Consider the following 20,674-nt stretch of genomic DNA (forward strand, 5'->3'; position numbering starts at 1 on the left):
GTTTCACGACATGACTTTCGCGTGAACATGCATTAGCAAAACATGTATAGGGAAACTATTTGGGATGCACTGAACCAGTCCGTCGCCATGGAAATGGCTAACGTTGGTGGTGACTGCTTAGGCTATTGGGATGATTTGAAGCAGAAACTAGTAAGGGCCCGAGTCATCATACTCTTGACACGGACACTGTACAGACATAGCAAAAATGCAGAGATGAGATTGGGGCACTGCACCGGTGACAAGAGGAAATAGTGTTGAAAATCAATACAGAAATAAATAGGTTTCTTGTTATTTGTGTGGTGCCCTTCCAAACGGGAGGCATGTTCCTAAATCTGGACAACCTGAACTCATTTATAAGTTTGTACAACCCACAATTATTTATTGCTTGACGCGGATTTGGTGATTACAGAAACCTTCTCAATAGCCTATCGATTTGTGTGTTCTCCCGTGCGTTTGTGTTGACTGTAGGTACCGTTGGCTGTAAGTGAATAATTTAACAAATTTATGTGGATGGTCAGCTGCGCAGCCCTTCTCCACATTAGACAGGGCTCTGGGAAGCCGTACACCCATTGGAGGATATGTCATCACGTGCTGCCCATCACGTGGCCCCTGAGGAAAAAGGGGTGATTTTTGGTGTAAATCTAGACTGTAATTCTGTAATATATCATTGGACCTCGTAAAACCGACACTAAAACTTCTTAGCATATAAATCACTTCTCAAATTATGAGTTCATTGTATTACGCGAACGCGTTGTTTTCCAAATACCAAGTGGCGAGTTCTGTCTTCTCTAGTGGCGTGTTTCCCGAGCAAACTTCTTGCGCCTTTTCGTGCAGTTCGCAACGGGCCAGCGGCTACGGCTCGGCTTCTACCGGTGCACCGGTCTCCTCCACATCTTCTGTCTCTCTGTCGAGCATGTACACTAACGGTGCTAGTCTTTCCAGCCAGACCCAAGGCATGTACCCCACTGCGTATGAGCTGGGAGCTGTCTCTTTGAACATGCACAGCCCTCTGTTTGACCATCCGAATCTACCCATGGTGAGCGCTGGCGATCTCTGTAAAGCGCAAAGCAGTGGTAAGGAAGAGCAGAGGGGCCACCATCAAAACAACGAAAACAACCTCCGAATCTATCCGTGGATGAGGAGCACAGGTCTGTGAAAACTGAATGTTTCTTGAGGACAGGGGTGTGCGTATGTATGTCTGAGGGGGAGGGAAACAGGTTAAGGGGAGCGACCAAGTCATTTCAAAAAGTGTTCTTTTCTTCAGATCTTTTTTTACGACTAATTAGTCGTCATAATTCAAGACATCCTAGTACGTAGTATTTCGCGTTTTGTGGAAAAAGGGAGGGGACGGTATGAGAGGTTTGGATGAATTATGTTTAGCTTTAACAAATATGTATTCTGCTGACAGTGTGTTATCATGGTGGAATGGAATCCATCTTTAAGTTAGTTAGGAAGATGAATCCATCGTTAAGTTAGTATATGCTCAAGCAATTACATTAAATATTCTTATATTTTTATATAGAGGGCGGGGCCTTGTTTTTCTAGGGTACGTTACAGCTGGGTGGGCCTTTGTTTTTAAATTACTCTCAGTAATTTAACTGTGTGTGTGTGTGTGTGTGTGTGTGTGTGTGTGTTTTATGTGCAGTATGTTGTGCATGTATGTGCTTGTCTGCGTGCGTGTGCGTGGGCATGTGTTGGAAGTTTTACAAAACATGCTGTCATGCGTCCAAGTTCCCCGACTAACTATTCGCTGAACAAGGGTTTTTAACAAATCGTCTGCGTTTCGTAGTAATAGCGCTTTTCACGTGTGTAGCCACCACACGTCCCGGCTGACGCATTTGAAAAGAAGGTCGACAAGTTCTCTTTTAATGATTTTCTGCGGCCTCTCAAGACACTCCCCACGAGCACAGACGTTCCTATCAGTCAACTGTCAACCCTGGGCGCTTCTTCTCTTGTTAGCTCCTAGTGTAAAAATACAACAACATAAATAGTTTTGAAACAGATACCTCATTAGCAAAGTTGTTGACATTACTGGCAGATAGTCATTGCCAGCCAATGGTGTATAGGCCTACATTTTCGTTCTACGTGTGAAATGCCATTGTCATTTTATGAACAACGAATGTGTCATAGTTAACCTATTACTTTGTAAATACAGATACATTTTTAGCTCTTTTAATTATTTTAAATTACTTTAATTTGAATAGTGACGGCAGCTATTTTACTTTTGTAAATGTTGATGTTAAACACGAATAAGCCTCTTTTTAAAAAAGGGAAGCTGCTTATACAAATTTTATTCTTTCGTTTATTTTTTGTTTTTAAAAAGTTAGTCCACTGCCATGTCTGCTGTAAAGACCAAATTTTTGACACGCCAAAGTTGGTGTAGACAGTCGCATAAAAAGAAACCCTAAACATTCACGAGTACATAAACACATACCAAAAAAATAATCATTTTGCTCCTACACATTTGAACATATCAGACATGTATGCTGGGCCTTGCACCCCCAACCACAAGGTTTTATGTCTTTATAGGGCCAGCTGCCTTTTCGGTTGATTTCGTGCTTTCGTTTGATATTTCACATAGATGGTCTCTGTCCCTCACTTTATGTCTCTTTCACTATTCACAGACGGACACATTCACACAGACCAGATGAAATTCTATTTCCATGTCTATCATTGGGGAGACCGTGTACGTCGGGGACCCTGAACAGTGACCCAACACAATGCTCGCCCTTGTTTTAACTCGTGTAAAAGCGTTTCGTTCTGCGAGGACAGACATAATGCACTTAATTTATACCCCTGAAAGAACGAAATAGCGGTATCTGCTTGGATTTAAATACAATACTTTTATTTCTCTCTCTATTACTCTCGTGCCTTCTGCTTTTCACCCAAATTCTTCATGTTTTTGCACAGTCTGTGCTAGATAGTATAGTATCAACAAGAAGTGTCACGGCGTTGACGACAACACGGAAGTAAGATACAAACGACTGAAGAGTGCAATAAAAAAGTTCAAAAAGCACAAAACAGCACCCATTTGTCGACAGTCTGCTGGAAACGGAAACGCAGGGACAGCAGAAAGTTACTGACCGTGCATGGGCAAGGTTGTGAACGTCTAGTTAGATTTCTTCTCTCTAAACGTGCAGCTAAAAGATGGATACTTTACGTAGATGGCTTCTTTATCTAGATGGATATAACACTTCAGCGCGAATGTGTAAGGGAACTAGATCATGTTGTTGACTTTGGTCATGTTTAGAAGGAAGTCTGAACGCCAGGGCACCATTAGAGTCACGGGAGTGTGCAAGCCAGAGAATACACTTACAGCAGGGGTATTTGTATACTTTCATTTTGCTTTTGAATTACATTCCACTTTTATAGTTAAGATGCAGTTTTAACCTTCAAAGTTAAGTTGTAATTCGACTGTGTTGTATCTTAATCGTAATGCATGTAACAGTTCAGACGCACGGTTAAATTATATAGGCCGATGTGTGCGTTTCATTTTGCTATTTTTACTAGGCTATAGTTTATGTGATCTCGTGTAAGAAATACACATCCAAAATATAATTTAGAAGACTTCAAGTTTTGGGTTTGATGACCGCTTTTGTTTTAATTTCAGGATTAATAGCTAACTAATCTTTCCTTAATAATGGATTTCACCAATGCACTGTGCCAAAAAAAAAAAAAAAAAAAACGTATCTAAATATTTACAATCGCTTATCTCAATAGCATAAAATGTATTTGTTATGGTAAGTAACACACCTACACAAGAATCAAGCAGCCATGCGTATTGAAGTCTCATTTCCCCCAGTGTGTATTAGCCTACTGAAAATACTAAAATATGTCGAATCTGTTGTTTTACATTCACAAACTGAAGTGTAGCCTACTTTTTTTTAGCTTAAATGTGAGTGATTTTTCGATAATTATAGCCTATCATATTTAATGCTTTTAATGAATTTTAAGTTCTTGAAATCCTTCGTTTTCATTCAGACCAATGGTGATTCACAAAGGTAGACATGTTTTCATTGTAACCATCGAAAAACATTCGAACTCTTCTTATTGATTGTAACAGATTTTTCTTTTTTTACTAGTGTTTTTGGTAAACATATTTTCATACTTGTTACGCTTTCTGACCCTTCTCCCGCGTTTCCCACAGGTGCGGACCGGAAAAGAGGCCGTCAGACATATTCCCGCTATCAAACATTAGAGCTGGAGAAAGAATTCCACTTCAACCGTTACCTCTCACGGCGGCGGCGTATAGAGATTGCACACGCCCTGTGCTTGACCGAACGCCAGATTAAAATCTGGTTTCAAAACAGAAGGATGAAATGGAAGAAAGAGAACAAATCAACGGGCCGCAGCTCTCCTGCTGCTGACCAAATCGGGGGCGACGAGGAAGAGGAAGATGAGTAGCGACGCATATGGCATACAAATAGACTGTGCTGTATACTATCGATTCGACCTGCTTTAATTCAGGATTCACTGAGTTGAAACAAAAATGCTACTTAGAATACTGTGGGCAAAATGTCAATGTCGTTTACTTAAGTAACTCGTGTTAGATGTGTTAATGTCTTAGACTCGTAAATATAGTAATACATTACAAGTAATTTTAAAACGCATTCTAATATAGATATATGATACATGTATACTCATACTGTATAGCCTACATTATATAGGCTATATATAGGCTTAATATTAATGTCAATAACACTATATAGGCCTATCATGTATTTGTGACATACAGGCCTAGTTTGTGCCTATTAAGTTCGACCTAGCAGGGTGAAACACAGAAGGGAGCAAGCTATTATTTTATTTTTTTCTAATTTTGATACACCCCTGTTATGTAGGCTTATCTATGTGTACATTTTTGTATGTATACGCATTTTATCCTGTTCATAAGTGTTCAAATAAACTGTACTGCTGACCACAAGATGTTTAATTTTTTTCGTTTCCTTTCCAGTTTTCTTTCCAGTTTTCTTTTCTGTATTCTTTGCTTGCTTTTCGTTTCTAGTCGGAGTAAAATCACAATAATGTTGTGCCAAATAACCCTGAATGTGATAATACCACAAGCATATATTTAGGACCCCTGCCTTTTTAAAATAGTTCCTAAAAACTACTCGCGGAAATCTGCCGCTCCGTAGCCTAGTATAATAATAATAATAATAATAATAATAATAATAATAATCTCAGAAGGAGAATTAGAAGCAGCCTACCAGTCTGTCTATTTATTAATTTATATTCACTACCAGGTTAAACATCTTCGATATGTTTTTTTTATTTTTTATTAACAGTTACATTATAGGCTATTACTAAAATATTTTGGTTTTATTAATCCTTTAGGGTTATTTGGGAATTACAATAGTTCTGTTGTGGACAAAATATAGACTAATCATTGAAATAATATATTTTCTAGCTTATTACGTTTTAAATCTTTAAATATAAATGAGCAATATTGTTGCAGATTTCGTAATGATCAGTTATCTCACAAAGCAGTTTAAAAATGAGGACCAGTGTACTGTTTGTTTTAATCTAGGCTATAGGCCTAATATTATTTTGATTCGTCATTGTCGTTGCCTCGTGAACATCAATTGTTTATTGTGACTTAATTTTTTTCCTCAGGTCAAGCCGAGTTCTTGTAGAGAAGTGACAGGTTCTGTGTCGTGTGAGACCAAAAGAAGGCGTTTATATTATGGGGTTGTAAACTAATGTGTTTAGTGCATCAATAAAAAGCCGGAAACGTCATAAAAGGGACAAAAAAATCAGTAGAATGGGAAAGCGGCCGGTCTTTTCTGGCTTCAGATCTTGTAGCAGCAGTTAAGGTTCGTTACAAAACCTTTTCCATATTTTGATTTGCTTATTTTGATTGAAGCAATCCCCTAACTTTTGGATGCTATCTGCTTTTTGTCGCATTGCGAAACTGTCGTGAAGGCCTGTGTAGTTTAGTGCAGTGTAGCCTATATGCTGTACAGTACAGGCACAATTGCCATAACGCGACAAATGTTTTTGTCCTAAATATTTCGTTCTGAAATGTTTTTATTTTTAATTATAATAAAACGTATTACGGTATGCCAACGAGAAGTCTTTCTGTTTGAATCGCAGACTGTTTTCTTTTCTTTTTCTTTTTTTTCTTAAATATTAATCAAATAAATAAGTATTAATAATAATTATATTAATCGGTTAATATCTTTTTTTTCGTATTTCATATTACTGTATGATATTATGGCTCTGTTTTGAACGTAATCCTTAGCTGGGGCATATTACAAATAAAGAGCAAATATCCTCTTTTTAGTTAGACACTATATACAATCCTATAATAATAATAATAATATTTGTCTTAGTCACTAACCAGTTTATAGCACCGTAACATGAACTGTTGTAACTTTGATCTACCTTCATTCGCGACATAGTTTTGGATGGCTTCATTTTATATTAAAGCTCATGCCTGCAAAATTGCCTTAAATGTCAAACCGCATTGGTGTTATATTTCGGCTTCAAAAACACAAATAACACATGTTCAAGCTTAATATCTCACACGTTCGACTAATAAGCTTTTCAGCTAGCTTAAGTAAAGCAGTGCATGGAAACAAGCACGAAAAATATTAGATTTTCCTTGCGATTGTATAGGGAAAAGATGGCGACGGCAGAGCTACTGCTGTTAAAACAGTCATGAAGAAATGCAATAAATTCCTTGTTGTTTTATGAAAATTTACAACTTTGTGATAGAACTTTATGAGTGCCTGGGTCCTGGGATTGGCCGAGGATGGTCATGTGGACGAGTAACCGTGAACATGAACTTTTTATGATTTCCCAAGTGGTTATATTGCAGCATTCTTTTGGCCGCGGCACTTAATGTAGCTTCACTGTGCTCCTTAAAGGTTCTAGCTCTTTTTTTATTTAGTATATTTTTGCTAGCACTGAAAATCCATACAGTCGGAGAGCATTGTTCAGGCTGATGTTCTCAAATGGAACAGGGAGAGAACAGCCTCCTCTCCTCTCTGCTATGCTAATGTGGCCGCCTGTGATTGGGATAACCACTGCGATGGAGTCTTATTGAGATCTGGACACGCAGTAGGGTCTCATCTAATTTTTCATACGGGGTCTGACTCCTGTTGACTAAAGCGGATGGAAGCTGTGGTGCCGCTGTCATTTTCACTGCTTCGCTCTAATGGCGGGACCAAGAAGAGCAACAGGACTTACCGAGCGCGAGCTACGGCGAGAGGTTTGCGCCTCTCTGTCCTGGTGCTGGGTGACGAATTATCAACAAAGGTAAGTCTGTCATTGTCTCGCAACCGCTTCGTTTCTCTGAGGTAAGAACTCGACCAAGCCTAATCATGCGCACTGATGGATGTACTCTACTAATAAGCCGCGCGTGCACAACAGCTTAGAAGTAAACACCTTATCTAAATCCAATTATTCATTTCCATCTTGGGTGGAGCGGAATAAGCGTTTTGGTGCCTTTCCATGTATTTTTTTCTTCTTCTTCTGGTCAGCGGCAAGATATTTTAGACCTAATGCATGGTGTGCATTTACAGAGTTTCAGATGTGCTAATTTCGGGTTTTCCACTGCATTACTGTATTAATGATATGGAGCGCAGTCATGGCTGCGGCGAGAGGGCGAGGTTTGAAGAAGCTGTCGTCTTGCCAATCTGATCGTAACCTTATATAGGCTACCTATAGTCATTTATTACGTAAATGCTTTATTCAGTACGACATTAAAAGTTACATAGATGGTAAAATACTTTAATACCGTCCTAAATCACACAGGGGAAACAAAAAAAACAAAAACAAACTGATAGACAAAAATATAAGGTAAAATATAGGGTAATAATAGGCTACTTGAAGAGTTTTATATAATAATAATAATACTTGAAGAGGCTATTATATGTTCAAAATACCCAAGGGTCTCCTCATGTTCTGAATAGGACGTCTTTCACTTCCAGATCAGATGAACAAACCTTCCAGGTTATTCTACCGGCTGCAGTGAGTGGGACGTAATGATTCCTCGCGGCTCTACTTGACATCGGTTCTCATCCATTCCATACCGTCCAGCAATTTTGTAACGTTCCTGGAGTTTCGGTGTTCATTTGTTTAAATGCTCATTTTTCTTAACACGCTATAGCGTTTACTGTATGGAACAAGGATAGGCTAATGTTGGAAATGAATGACGAACCACTTTATGCAAAAACAAAACATACAAACATGTATTCCTTAAATAGGAAAAATGACACTTGCTTTTTGAGAATCAATCTATCTATCTATCTATCTATCTATCTATCTATCTATCTATCTATCTATCTATCTATCTATCTATCTATCTATCTATCTATCTATCTATCTATCTATCTATCTATCTATCTATCTATCTATCTATCTATCTATCTATCACATTTACAGATGTTTTTATTTAGATAACTACTACGTAATTACTAAAATGCTTGGAATCAACAGCACATCTCTAAGAAGGGTCTCTCTGTTTCCTATACTCACAGTCTTAAAGAATATCCATCCAATAGACAGTGAACAATGAAATATCTAGTATTTTTATATATCAAAACGGATATGTGCATTTAATGAACTTGTTCCATATTTTCCTAATTTCATCTTCCGAGGTGCATGAATCTGCTAAGCCTGTTGTTGAGAGCTGCTGACACAAATCCAAGCACACGAGCCATTTCCCCGCTATCTGGCGCCATCTAGTGTTCATCCTTGTATTTCGCCAACACAGGCTACTTAGAGGGTGTGTTTATTGCACTGGGTATGTGTGTGTGAGCGTGTAGAGAGAGAGAGCGAGAATTTATTACAGTGCGCATTTGTTTGCTGTATTGTGTGTGTGTGTGTGTGTGTGCGCGCGCGCGCACGCCAGCGCGTGACGTGTCGTTTTATGGCAGTGTGAGAATGTGTTATAGTGTTCTTCTAAAGTACGTTTTATTGTCGTGTGAGTGCTTGTGCGACTGTGTGCGCACAGTATCTTTTCTTCCACTTTTATCAAGTCACACCAACATTCGCCACTCACCAACAGATGTATGCTTTAGCTTTTAAATATTTATAAAACCTCTTAAATGTTGTATGCAGCAGAGCACACATTGCAGCCGCAGATAACAGGAAAGACAGGGAGGGGTTCTCGGCCCGGTGGCAGTGAAACGTAAAAGAATGTAGGGGCTGTAAATTCTCCTAGCTGTTCTTGCTGCTCTTTGAAGTGTCTGCGTTTGGGGGAGATTTGTGGCACACATGCACTCACTGAAAAAAATCTGTGGCCTGAAGGGCTTATATTCCTCCATCTCTGCTTTCTTGCTTCTTGTAATCTATCCAGAATATCAGCATTTGACCACTCCAAGGTTATTCCATTGAACATGGAATGAAGTGCGTCGAGGCCTATAAGTGCGAGCCGAGTTGTGTGTGCCCTCGCCAAAACCTACATCCTTCCCCAGTTTTTAAAGCCATGCTAACCTTTTTTTATTTCTTTGGCGTTGTCTCTTAGGAAGTACATACTCCAAGCAATAAGTGTTTATTTGGACTGGTAGTGGGCATAGTAACCGGAAAGAGTGTGTGTGTGTTTGTGAGAGAGAGAAAGAGAGAGAGAGAGAGAGAGAGAGAGAGAGAGAGAGAGAGAGAGAGAGAGGGGGGGGGGGGATGCTTGGAGATTGTATGACTGTTTAATGTCATAAAGTGTGAATGTGTGATATGGGTTGTCTCTTAGTCTTTGTATTTATTTCAGGGCTCTACTGTTTTGCACCTAAGTAATATGATTTCTAAGTAATTTCAGTCACAAGACTGAGTTTCCATAATGTAAAAAGTACAGTCACTCTCATTTTATTTGCATAGCTGTGGCATTTATAACTTCAGTGGTTTACATTTCAAAGCACAGATAATTACAGAATTGTTAACGTATAAATATATAAGTTCAAAGTAGCTTAAAATAAAATAAAATTTAGTTTTATTCTTTGATCAACCTAAAACAAATCGTATTATTGTTGTTGAAAACAGATAACATTAGGCACTATTACCATCCACAAACTCAAAAATCCCTTGTTATGGGTGGCTGACAAAGCTTCTGAAAATCAATAAGGCTTTTATCCCTTAGGTTTATGATGTTAGTGAAATCTGATACGAACGTACAAATACATAAAGAACGGGCCGGTTTTCTTTGGGCCAAGTGTGTTTGATTTACTAATTTATAATTGACATCTCCATTTGTTTTGTATGTTGTCTAAAATGTAGTTTTTTTTTAACGGATTTTTACATATAGAGACGCGCACGTTTAGCTCTAAATGCCATCCATTTATTGCACTTTGCTTTGACCACATGTTAAAGTTTAGCATGTGGTAGAACAGCATTCATAAATTAACAGCAGGCTTAAGGCAAGAGTTTGCGGATCACCCCCTCCCTGACTTTTTGATAGTAAAATGCATGCGCATTTGTTAAATGTAACTTGTTTAACCAGATATATTTACCAGATATACTTAATACAAACAAATATAATATACATATAAATAAAATCTATTTCTAACTAAGCTTCCGGTATTTAGGAGACAAGATAAACAGCGCAACCGTGAGCATAATTATCGTGAAAATAATGCACTGATATTAAATTAAAGCGTATGAAGACAGCATATATGATAGTATAAATTCGGCAACCGCAGTCTTGCCGTAAATTTAAAGGAAGCCTAAAAGCGCCTTTAATTATTTATGTAAAAACACATAGGCTATTGTACACGAAGGAAACACGGCATTTGAAGCAAGGCCTATACGTCATTTTAAATGTTCAGTTTTAAGAATTCGTAACTTAGGGTACAAACAAATGTCTGACACCAGCATTAAAGCATCCTGCACCAGCATCCTGAGTTCTTTTTCATATATTTTAATATAAAGATGCGCTTTTTACAGACTTGTAAATCATGTTTTACATAGCATGTTTTACATTTTAAATATTTGACATCGCCTACTCACATGTATTACACTCGGAGGAATACAGAACGTTATAGCATTCTTGACAAAAAGTTCATAACAGGTCACTCCATGTCCAAATGGGTGTGAAATTATTCACTTTTACTCCTTATCACTAAATAAGTGACTTCCGCAGAAAAGTTGACTGTCTATAATAGTCCACTGCAATCCAGTTGTCTCGCTGGCTTCTGTGGTTCTTCGAAGACAAGGAAGAAATACCTGTAAAAAGAGAGAGACAGAGAGAGAGAGAGAGAGAGAGAGAGAGAGAGATAATAATGAAGTTAACAAAAAAAAACGCGAGCTTTTTGAGGAAAGAATGCCTAGCACAAACTTATTTAAATGCCAAGCACAATCTCTAGATGTCTTGGTTAAGAATTTATAGAACGTGTAATGGTAGTTATTGCTCATTAATAATTAACAAACGTTGACCGGGCCCTGTTCCCCCTTGCTCATTTCTACAAATGGAAACACAATAGATGCTTTCCGTTCGCAGAAAACTATGCAATGCGAAAGGAAACGCAGCATCCTAGTCAAAGGAAACTGAAATGAAAGTAAAATGCACGCAACCCCCAGTGCGCCACCTTTAAAAATATCCACTTGTTGTGTCGCAAATGGTTTATTGGTCGTATAGCGACAGGATACCCGGCCACCATAACTGTACTTTTGGTTAATGAAAAACACACGCACGCTCGACCAGTGCAGCGCAACACCGACAAAAAGCCAAAACACTGCTGAACTATTTGCTGGCCTTCTCAAATCATTAATTAATTTAAGCAAAGGAGGAAACAAATTGTGCGCGATGCTGTAAAAAATGTCATGCGCATAGAAAATACATTTAACAAAACTTGTGTTGAATGAAAAACAAATTGACAAAACATTATATATATATATATATATATATATATATATATATATATATATATATATATATATATATATATATATATATATATATATATATATATATACGTACACACACACACATATTTGTTTTCAAAAAATTGTGGATGACAGTAAACGTGTCTCGTATATTCACACATTCAGTACATGTTTGTACTGTCATTATGTGTCAACATGAATATGTATTATTTAAATTATCACTAAACAGTTTAATATATAGGCAACATATCTGTTACCTTCTGAATTTCGTTAAATACTTTTGCTCAGGCTCATTTACTTTGCACTGTTTATATATAGGTTATGGTTTTCTTTAACACGTCGTTTACCATTTATAAATCACTATGAAATTACAGTGATGAAAAAAGCGTTGAAGCCGAGATCATCAATATGTCATTTTATCTTTTGTGACCTACTTGTGCGATAAGGCCTAGTAAAGTACCCATCTGGAATATAAAGGATGGAAAATGATTAAATGTTGTACGTAATAATGTGTGTTTAGAAAATCGGCTACTCCGGGTCTTGTATGTTGACACTTTAATCTTCAGTGGTATGATAGGACCAAAGCCGACTGTATGTGGGGGCACAAAGTGTCGATGAATTCAATTTAGCGTTTTAAAATTCCTATGTGATTCGCATTGTGAAATCTCATTGGAAGAAAGGAAAGGGAGAAGGGATTAAAAAAAAAGCTAGTTCTCTGCTCCGGGGTCCCCCGGCGCGTGCAATCACAGCCCCCCTCAAGGGTGCTATTTTGCAGGCACGTCCGCTCGCTATTGGTCAGTGGCTGGTCAGATGGTACGGTTTCCCTCTGTCCCGCACTGGCACATAGCCACCCAGAACACCCCCCCCCCCATCTAAAACCCAATCTCCGATAAACTACTAATAGCTAAACCACTTGGACTATAAAACACAACAAATCATAAACCACGCAAAAGAGCCGTACCCTCCCAATGAGTTCCTATTTTGTAAACTCAACTTTCCCAGTGACTCTGCCCGGAGGACAGGAGTCGTTCTTGGGACAGATACCGTTATATTCCTCCGGATACACAGACCCTTTACGACACTATCCCGGTGCTGCTTATGGAGGTTCCAGTGTCCAAGAGAAGGCGTACCCATCCTCTTTTTACCAACAAGCGAACGGTGCCTACGGCAGGGCGACCGCCGCCGGTCCCTGCGATTATGCGACAGCAAGCTTCTACAGGGAAAAGGACCCTGCCTGCGCCCTCGCCAGCATAGAGGAACACTCGTTCGTGCTCAGTCAGGATCACCGCAAGACAGACTGCACGGGATCGACGGGGAAAGGCATCTACCCTGAGGCCGACGAACAGAAGCCGTCAGCGCCGGTTTATCCTTGGATGCAACGGATGAACTCGTGTAACGGTGAGTTCATGTTGTCTTTTTTTGCCCTTCATTTTTTCTCATCGCTAATAAAGACGGAGCAAGAGCGTGCTATAGCCTACGTGACTTACAGCTTCACTGTACAATGCCGGAAGCCCAATACAGTGCAAATACGCTCGTCTCCACCATAGTGTCATACTGAAAGCAAAGCCACTCCTGTAAAGTTCTGTGAAATCTTTCAAATGTACCGTACTTGTTTTTGAGGGAGGACATTTGGAAATATGTTCGCCGCAAGGCTCATATCATTTAAATCACTAGAGAAGCGTGTCTAATTATAAACAGAAGAGCTGCTGAATCACCGTATGTCTTATTACAAAATTATCATTGTTGTTTTTTTGATACATCTGTTGCTGTTTGTGCCGCCTTATGATACAGTGACAAGTACATGGCTGTATTAGGCTGTAAAAACACGAAAGATATTATGATTGGGCTATGCAATATAAACTACAAGGACCAATAGAAGCTGAACACTCTGTGCATTTTCTGTAACTTGATTTTATTCGCTGCATATAGCCCTGTCCGTTTACAGTAGTTACATGTTTAAAGTTCAGCAGCATGAACATCCACGTACATCTTTGTACACGTTTCAGTCACAAACACAACTTTGACATGTGCTCAAACTATTACTAGACGCGTTGCATCTATGTTCAGATAAGCACAAAAATAGACCGGTATCTTTTGTTTAGATCTGTCACAAAAATGAGAAAATGAGAATAACATTTCCTCAGATTTTAGACCTCTCAGTTTGTCTGCACATAGGTTTAAATGAGGACAACATAACAAAAATTCAACACAACAAATATGTGTTAAAATTGCAGGACAGCAAAAATTTGATATGTAGTCGACTGTATTTTAGCTTGAGGGTTTCTTGTCATTATGTCACCCTCGAGCTGTTTTCTCCGGACGCATTTATCATTGTAAAAAACACGCTCTTTGTGTTAATGTTTGACTTTTCTCTTTTATCCCATGGACAGGGACCTTCGGTAACGCTGGCCGAAGGGGTCGTCAGACGTACACTCGCTACCAGACGTTAGAATTGGAGAAAGAGTTCCACTTTAACAGGTATCTGACCCGAAGACGCCGCATTGAGATTGCGCACGCACTGTGCCTGACAGAACGTCAGATAAAGATTTGGTTCCAAAACCGGCGAATGAAATGGAAAAAAGAGAACAAATTGATCAACTGCTCACAAACCAGTGGCGAAGAGGAGGAGGAGAAGAGGACAGAATGAATTTTTAAACGATAAATTTCCCCCACCAAAAGAAAGCTATGGCATAGAGGGCACCAGACACCATGATAACACAAATGAAGACTTTCCATCATGTTAGCAACTGTAGCATTCCTGTTAACTCAATGTAATTTCTTTTGTGATTTCTTTCCTTTTTTTACATGACGTTTAACACATGTGGTTTTGTGCGCTCTTATTCAATTTAGATTTGCTCTTATGACTGAAATGTCCATGTTGAACGAAGCTATTTGAAATTTGTGTCATATTCGTGTTTATATTTAAGCTGTGTAAAAATAAAATAAATTCCCATGTATGGAAAACTTTTTTGCTATCTTTCATTTATTCGTAAGTTAAATGTTCAGACACATGACATAATTTATTGAGTCTGAGTGAAAAAGGACTAGCAGCTAGAGATTCAAGAAAAAAACATAGTAGGAACACACACAAAGGTCTACAATAGTCAAACATTTTTACATGTTTTTTGTTTGTTATTCAAGCCTTTAATTAAACAAACGAAATCCAGCCGCTCATGCTATATTTGATGACGGCCGATAATATGAAATGACGGATCCTCATTGCGGAAACACCTGTTTTCCCTGTATTCTTTTTTATTTTTGTCAAGAAAACTAGTTTAAACTAATTCACGGTTGACCCATTGGATGATGTAAAGAAAAATATCACTAAAACCGAAAATCTATAGGGCAACGCAATAAACATGCATATTGCTGCGTAAATAATATGAAATTTCAGTACCTGCTGGCATATATGTAAATATATGCTACATTTACTATTGTGTGTATGATATTTTAGGACAAACAGTGGTCGCGTGTTTTTCTGACTTCATGAAACAGGTACAAAGCCCCAAAACTCTTCAGTTAGGTATTTGGTTTCGCTTTTTGTACAACTAAAAGGCCGAACGTTGCCCACTTGGTTCCAAAATACTTCCTACAAAGTGAGAGGTGAAAAGGTTCAGCAGGTTTTAATAGATAACCAAAAGAGAAAGCTGACCTGTGGGCGCTGGTCACTCACCCTGAGATACTCTACAGCCTGGAGGGCTAAGCGACAATAAGTGGAGGGGCCTAATTGTGTCAACAAAATTCAACCCAAAATCAGACACATAATTTACATTTTAAAAAAAAATCTACAAACCAGAATATACATTTATCTATACATGAATATGTTCACCGAGCACAGTGGGAGAACTTCACGCTTCTTCGCAGGCTAGAAAATTGTAAATCTGTTACTTATTGTTAAATTCTGCTATTTTCAGGGAATTAAATATTGCTAAAATATAAGAGTTAATATTGTTCTGAGGTATTTCAACGGTCCTTTTCCGGCTTTAACATAACCAAACGTCTATAGAAGTTTAGTACAGTTTTACATCATGCACATACATGAAGCAGCAATTGGCGTTTTGTCAACAAACCATATATCATCTTGGAACATAAATCACGATCTCGCATTCCTTATGTTGTCCATACAGTGTGCGAACAGGAACTCATCTTTGGAAGACGTCTACTAAAAAGTCAGATCGCTTCTTAGGATGGACAAAATACATCTGTGGCATCCAACGATAGGATTCACTGGAATTTAGCGGAATTTAACGATTTGTTTGAATTGGGTATATTTAATATTGTATAGCCTATTATGTATTCATAATGTAGCTTCGATAATGTTGCCACCAGTGCTTAATTTTTTTCATCATTATTATAATATTTTAAAGTTCTACTAGAGTGGCCGTAGGGTTTCACATCATACAACTAAAATCTTATTATGTTCTTAAAATGTGTTATTATTAATTATTAACATACACATTATTATATGTTTTAATAATACGTTTGTATGTGTGTGCGTGTGTGTATATATATATATATATATATATATATATATATATATATATATATATATATATATACATACATATATATATATTATACGAAATGATGTGACAGTTCACCTTTATATTAATATTTGCATTTCAAGTACGCATTATAGATTCTGGGCAATTTTTGTATGCGTAAAGGGTCAATAACTACACTAAAGTTTATTAATATCACAATAAACTACAACGGAAATCCGTTTTATTGCCATTTAAAAAAGAAATAAGTAGCGTTGAGCGCTCAACATATCTTCCAATCGTGCAATAAATTTCATTCCCAGTAGGTGACGCTGTCTGCTCACATGCAGCAAATCCCTGCAAAGGGAGGTACACGTTGACTCGAGTCTAACGACTCCCAGTCTCGTCATCATTTGTAACCATAGAGCATGAATTACCTCTTGAAGTCATCAGTGAGAATTTACGACTGGTCAACAAAAGCACGTGATTCTCAAACGCACCCCCACCCCCATATTTGGCCGCATACATAGCAAAAACGAAGTACAGTGCATTGCTATAATTCATTAATACATCATAAATCGTGAAGCACAGCGTTATAACGACCAAGATCTACAAATCAAGCCCTCTAAAACAACCTAAATGAGCTCTTACTTTGTAAACTCGTTCTCAGGGCGCTACCCAAATGGCCCTGACTATCAGTTACTAAATTATGGAACTAGCAGCAGCGCTATGAACGCCTCGTACAGGGACTCCGGCACCATGCATTCAGGCTCTTACGGCTACAACTACAATGGAATGGACCTAAGCGTCAATCGTTCAACCAGCACTGGCCACTTTGGGGCGGTTGGGGACAACTCCCGGGTCTTCCAGTCTCCAGCCCCGGAGACGCGATTCCGGCAGCCGTCAAGCTGCTCGCTCGCGTCTCCGGAGCCGCTGCCTTGTTCCAACAGCGAAAGCCTTGGACCCAAATGCTCTTCGCCCCCTTCCGACCAAAGCACCACCACTGCGGGTAATAATCTCAACAACAACACACATTTCACAGAAATCGACGAAGCCAGCGTTTCTTCTGAGACCGAGGACGCGTCTCACAGAGCGAACAACTCCGCACCTCGGACACAACAGAAGCAAGAGAGCACGGCAACCTCCACTACCTCGGCGACGTCCGATGGCCAAGCTCCCCAAATATTCCCTTGGATGAGGAAACTACATATTAGCCATGGTACACACGTATTATGTTTACGTCTCTTTGTTTGTTAGCAAATACGTATTGTGTTCAGTTCTGATTTAAATTCAGTGTGGCGTCATAACAGTCTTGATTTTAGATTTCCGTGAAAGTGCCATAAATCTATCAAGTGTGGAGCCTCGCAAACTGTAGAGGAGAGAATGAGAGCGGGGTGGAAGAGAGGGCAGCGAGGCAGGAAGGTTTACAAGTTGTTGTTTCTGTGAAAAGTTCAGCTTTATGGTGTGTGGGAATGTGATTAGTTTAGTGTTGGAGAACCGCTAATAAAACGGAGAGAAATAACGGGGTGAAAATGCGATGATAGTGGGATGGATAAACAAGCAGCGGGGAAAAAAGTGATTATATAATAACTGCTAATATTTGAGGTTGTATTAAATATTGAGGTTGTAAGTAGCAAAACGAAACAAAAACAAACGCCATGAGCCAAAAGTGAGGCGCTGTGCACTGTCCCATTTGGTGATTTCCCTGTACGCATTCAGTTGTAAATCGTGTCACTCATGTGTATCTATAACAAAAAGTTGTTGGAAACTGTTGTTGAAATGATGTGCAGGTCAATTTTCGCTAATCTTTATTCCCCTTTGCGTTTTGTCCACATTATTCAGATATGACTGGACCAGACGGCAAAAGGGCCCGAACTGCATATACCCGCTATCAGACGCTAGAGCTGGAAAAAGAGTTCCATTTCAATAGATACCTCACCCGAAGGAGGAGGATAGAGATAGCCCATGCTCTGTGCCTCTCAGAGCGTCAAATTAAGATTTGGTTCCAAAACCGGCGGATGAAATGGAAAAAGGACAATAAACTGAAGAGCATGAGTCTGGCTACCGCAGGCAGCGCTTTCCAGCCATAGTTGTATCCCAAGTCCTACTACGTGGTGTGCAAAAGAAAATTACGAGGAAAAATAGGTCTCAAAACATTACTTACAAAGTACTGTACATCGCGGCACCTTTTGGCATGTTATGGATGTTTTAGGCATTTTAAAATTCTACTGTGGTACTGCTATAATGAAGCGAAAATTAGTGTTCACATGTTGTTCTTTTTAATACTATGGTGACTATCATTTTGGCAAGTAAATAAAACTGAAGGGGAAAGAAGCTCTCAATATACCGCCTGTTGTTCTTGTTATGAATATTGTTTATGTGTAAAGTGCTATGTTAATGCTTTCTTGAGAGTTAGCATGTGAGCTCTTAAATGTTATAACTTATTTACCTATACGTGTATACCTTTTGAGTTTACAGCTTAGAAACGAACCTGCCCTTGTATGAAGTGAAGCTCTAGTTTAGTGGTGACTGCATTAAATTTAGCAGACGCCTCTGTATGTTTCATGGTCCTCTGTTTAATAATTGTCTAAATAATCACATTCGGTTTGTCATGTGTTCAAACTCTTCTATTATTTTTGAGAGAGAAAAAAAGGAAATGTGTAAATAGTCCTCACTAAATTCTTGTACCCGTTCATACGTGTGTATAGTTGTATTCCAAATATGTAATTGTATATTACTGGATCATGTTTATGTTCCAAAAAGGATGTACATATTGAACATTTTTATTGTGATCAGTTGGCTATTTGTAGAAGGCAGAATAACGGCAAACGTGTGGAAACGAAAAAAAAAAAAAAAAATGTCATGTTGAACTGCCTGTTAGCATTTTGCCAAAAAGCTTTTTGTATTTGTTTGTAGTTTAACTTGGAGTAAAAAAATAAAGTTCCTCATATTCAAATCTAATACATTTCTTGAAAGTTCTTCAATTTACGCACAACCAAGACAACTCATTCTTGGCAATGATTGACAGGTATAGATTACACATTCATAATATTATCTAAAACACAAATATCTGTACGGTCCTTTAAATTACTGAGAAACGTTTTGCTACGCCACAATGCAGATCCGTGAACTGTATATTGACAGTTCACACACAACTTGGACACTAATAGCAAAACGCTAAACCGCACTTACTATTAAGCGAAAACAGACATTAGGAGACATGTTCACCAAAACCTGGCGTATACATAAGTTAAGACGTTTCTATAGTAGCCTACAACTACATTTAAATCACACATTTTCCAGAATGTTTATATAATTTACAAACGCTAGCCCACCCCTATATTTCTGTGTCCTAGTAAACAAGCACTGAGCCTTTAAACTTACCATGCGTGCCAAACTCTTCTCTACCTCTAAGTTTTGAGAGCCGGTTGGAGGTCTCCGCAGTGTACCAACGGCCACTTGCCTTTTGTAATTTTGCTTTTCCCTTTGCCCAAACTATACAAAAAGTAGCTATGACATTTACATGTCAAACGGATGAGCGTTTTATCTTGAAGTTAGATCGTAAAAATCGCCCAGGCCACAGATAGATACCCCTTACTGGCTCTCAAAAGTCACGTGGGGTCCATAAAGTTAGTTTTATGGTTTTGGGGAGTTGACAATGTACTATATATTTCACATTCTAGAATGCAAGTGACGGTTTAACTGCTTCGAGGGGATTCTAAAGGGTCAGTTGTGAGAGGAAGAGCGTACCAGTAGGCCACTACCAGTACCAGTGTCTAGTCAGTGCAATGTCTCTCCGGTTTTACTCATTTGGAGGCGGAAATATGGATAGTGGACCGTGCACATTCAAAGTAAGTTCAATTTAAGGCTGCATTGGCCGGTGATTTGATCTAGGAAGATGTGGGAAGGGAAGGGAAGGGAAGGGAAGGGAAGAGAAGGGAAGGGAAGGGAAGGAGGGGTATGTCTCAAGTATAAGTGTCAATCATGTTGTTTCTCTGACGGCAAGAAGAAATGAGATCTGTGATATGAGTTAGGTGTCATGTATAGGCTACCAGTATATTACTAATAGAATTAGCATAATTAACTTGGTTGTAATTGCAATGGTCATTTTTAAAAATACTATAATAAATAAATAATAAATATACTATGTTTACACATAAATAGTGGTTACGTTTTAATTATCTTTTATCCTTGTAATGTTTTTTTTTTCGTAAAGTCTTGACTTGTGACCATTTTCTTTAGTTTGCAACTGCACATTGGAACAATCATATGTATGAAATAGGTGAAAACATCTCACTGGATCTTTCTCTCTTACTGACACACACACACACGCACACAACAATATGACAATATGCCTCCCTAAGGTTCTACAAGTAAAG

The 20,674-nt window shown here is 38.6% G+C and overlaps 4 protein-coding genes across 7 annotated transcripts in view; all 4 read left to right on the forward strand.

The window, feature by feature from the left end:
- The first annotated feature begins 605 nt into the window (after positions 1-605).
- hoxb7a (homeobox B7a) lies at positions 606-4,921 on the forward strand. The gene is made up of 2 exons (XM_081379568.1): positions 606-1,148; positions 4,148-4,921. The coding sequence occupies exons 1-2, from the start codon at positions 725-727 to the stop codon at positions 4,402-4,404; spliced, it is 681 nt and encodes a 226-aa protein (XP_081235694.1). The 5' UTR covers positions 606-724; the 3' UTR covers positions 4,405-4,921.
- Positions 4,922-6,684: 1,763 nt separating this feature from the next.
- hoxb3a (homeobox B3a) overlaps positions 6,685-20,674 on the forward strand; it is a 72,773-nt gene continuing 58,783 nt past the window's right edge. For 3 of the 4 annotated variants that reach the window (XM_081384626.1, XM_081384627.1, XM_081384624.1), the window contains exon 1: positions 6,685-7,257. The gene's annotated coding sequence lies outside the window, so the exon portion shown is untranslated. Of the gene's footprint in view, positions 7,258-20,023; positions 20,147-20,674 lie in introns of those variants that run through there. The other variant, XM_081384625.1, reaches the window with a different exon arrangement.
- On the forward strand, positions 11,977-14,851 carry hoxb6a (homeobox B6a). Its single transcript, XM_081384714.1, has 2 exons — positions 11,977-13,212; positions 14,205-14,851. The coding sequence occupies exons 1-2, from the start codon at positions 12,783-12,785 to the stop codon at positions 14,459-14,461; spliced, it is 687 nt and encodes a 228-aa protein (XP_081240840.1). The 5' UTR covers positions 11,977-12,782; the 3' UTR covers positions 14,462-14,851.
- hoxb5a (homeobox B5a) lies at positions 16,633-19,254 on the forward strand. The gene is made up of 2 exons (XM_081384689.1): positions 16,633-17,514; positions 18,138-19,254. Exons 1-2 carry the CDS (start codon positions 16,935-16,937, stop codon positions 18,383-18,385), a joined length of 828 nt encoding a protein of 275 aa, XP_081240815.1. The 5' UTR covers positions 16,633-16,934; the 3' UTR covers positions 18,386-19,254.

The sequence above is a fragment of the Scardinius erythrophthalmus genome (assembly GCF_964197995.2).
Source record: "Scardinius erythrophthalmus genome assembly, chromosome: 1".
NCBI lineage: Eukaryota > Metazoa > Chordata > Actinopteri > Cypriniformes > Leuciscidae > Scardinius > Scardinius erythrophthalmus.

Coding starts and splice junctions, on each gene's coding strand:
- hoxb7a (XM_081379568.1), top strand. CDS start 725: ATGAGTTCATTGTATTACGCGAACGCGTTGTTTTCCAAATACCAAGTG. Junction 1,149..4,147: donor TCCGTGGATGAGGAGCACAG/GTCTGTGAAAAC, acceptor CGTTTCCCACAG/GTGCGGACCGGAAAAGAGGC.
- hoxb6a (XM_081384714.1), top strand. CDS start 12,783: ATGAGTTCCTATTTTGTAAACTCAACTTTCCCAGTGACTCTGCCCGGA. Junction 13,213..14,204: donor ACGGATGAACTCGTGTAACG/GTGAGTTCATGT, acceptor TCCCATGGACAG/GGACCTTCGGTAACGCTGGC.
- hoxb5a (XM_081384689.1), top strand. CDS start 16,935: ATGAGCTCTTACTTTGTAAACTCGTTCTCAGGGCGCTACCCAAATGGC. Junction 17,515..18,137: donor GAAACTACATATTAGCCATG/GTACACACGTAT, acceptor CACATTATTCAG/ATATGACTGGACCAGACGGC.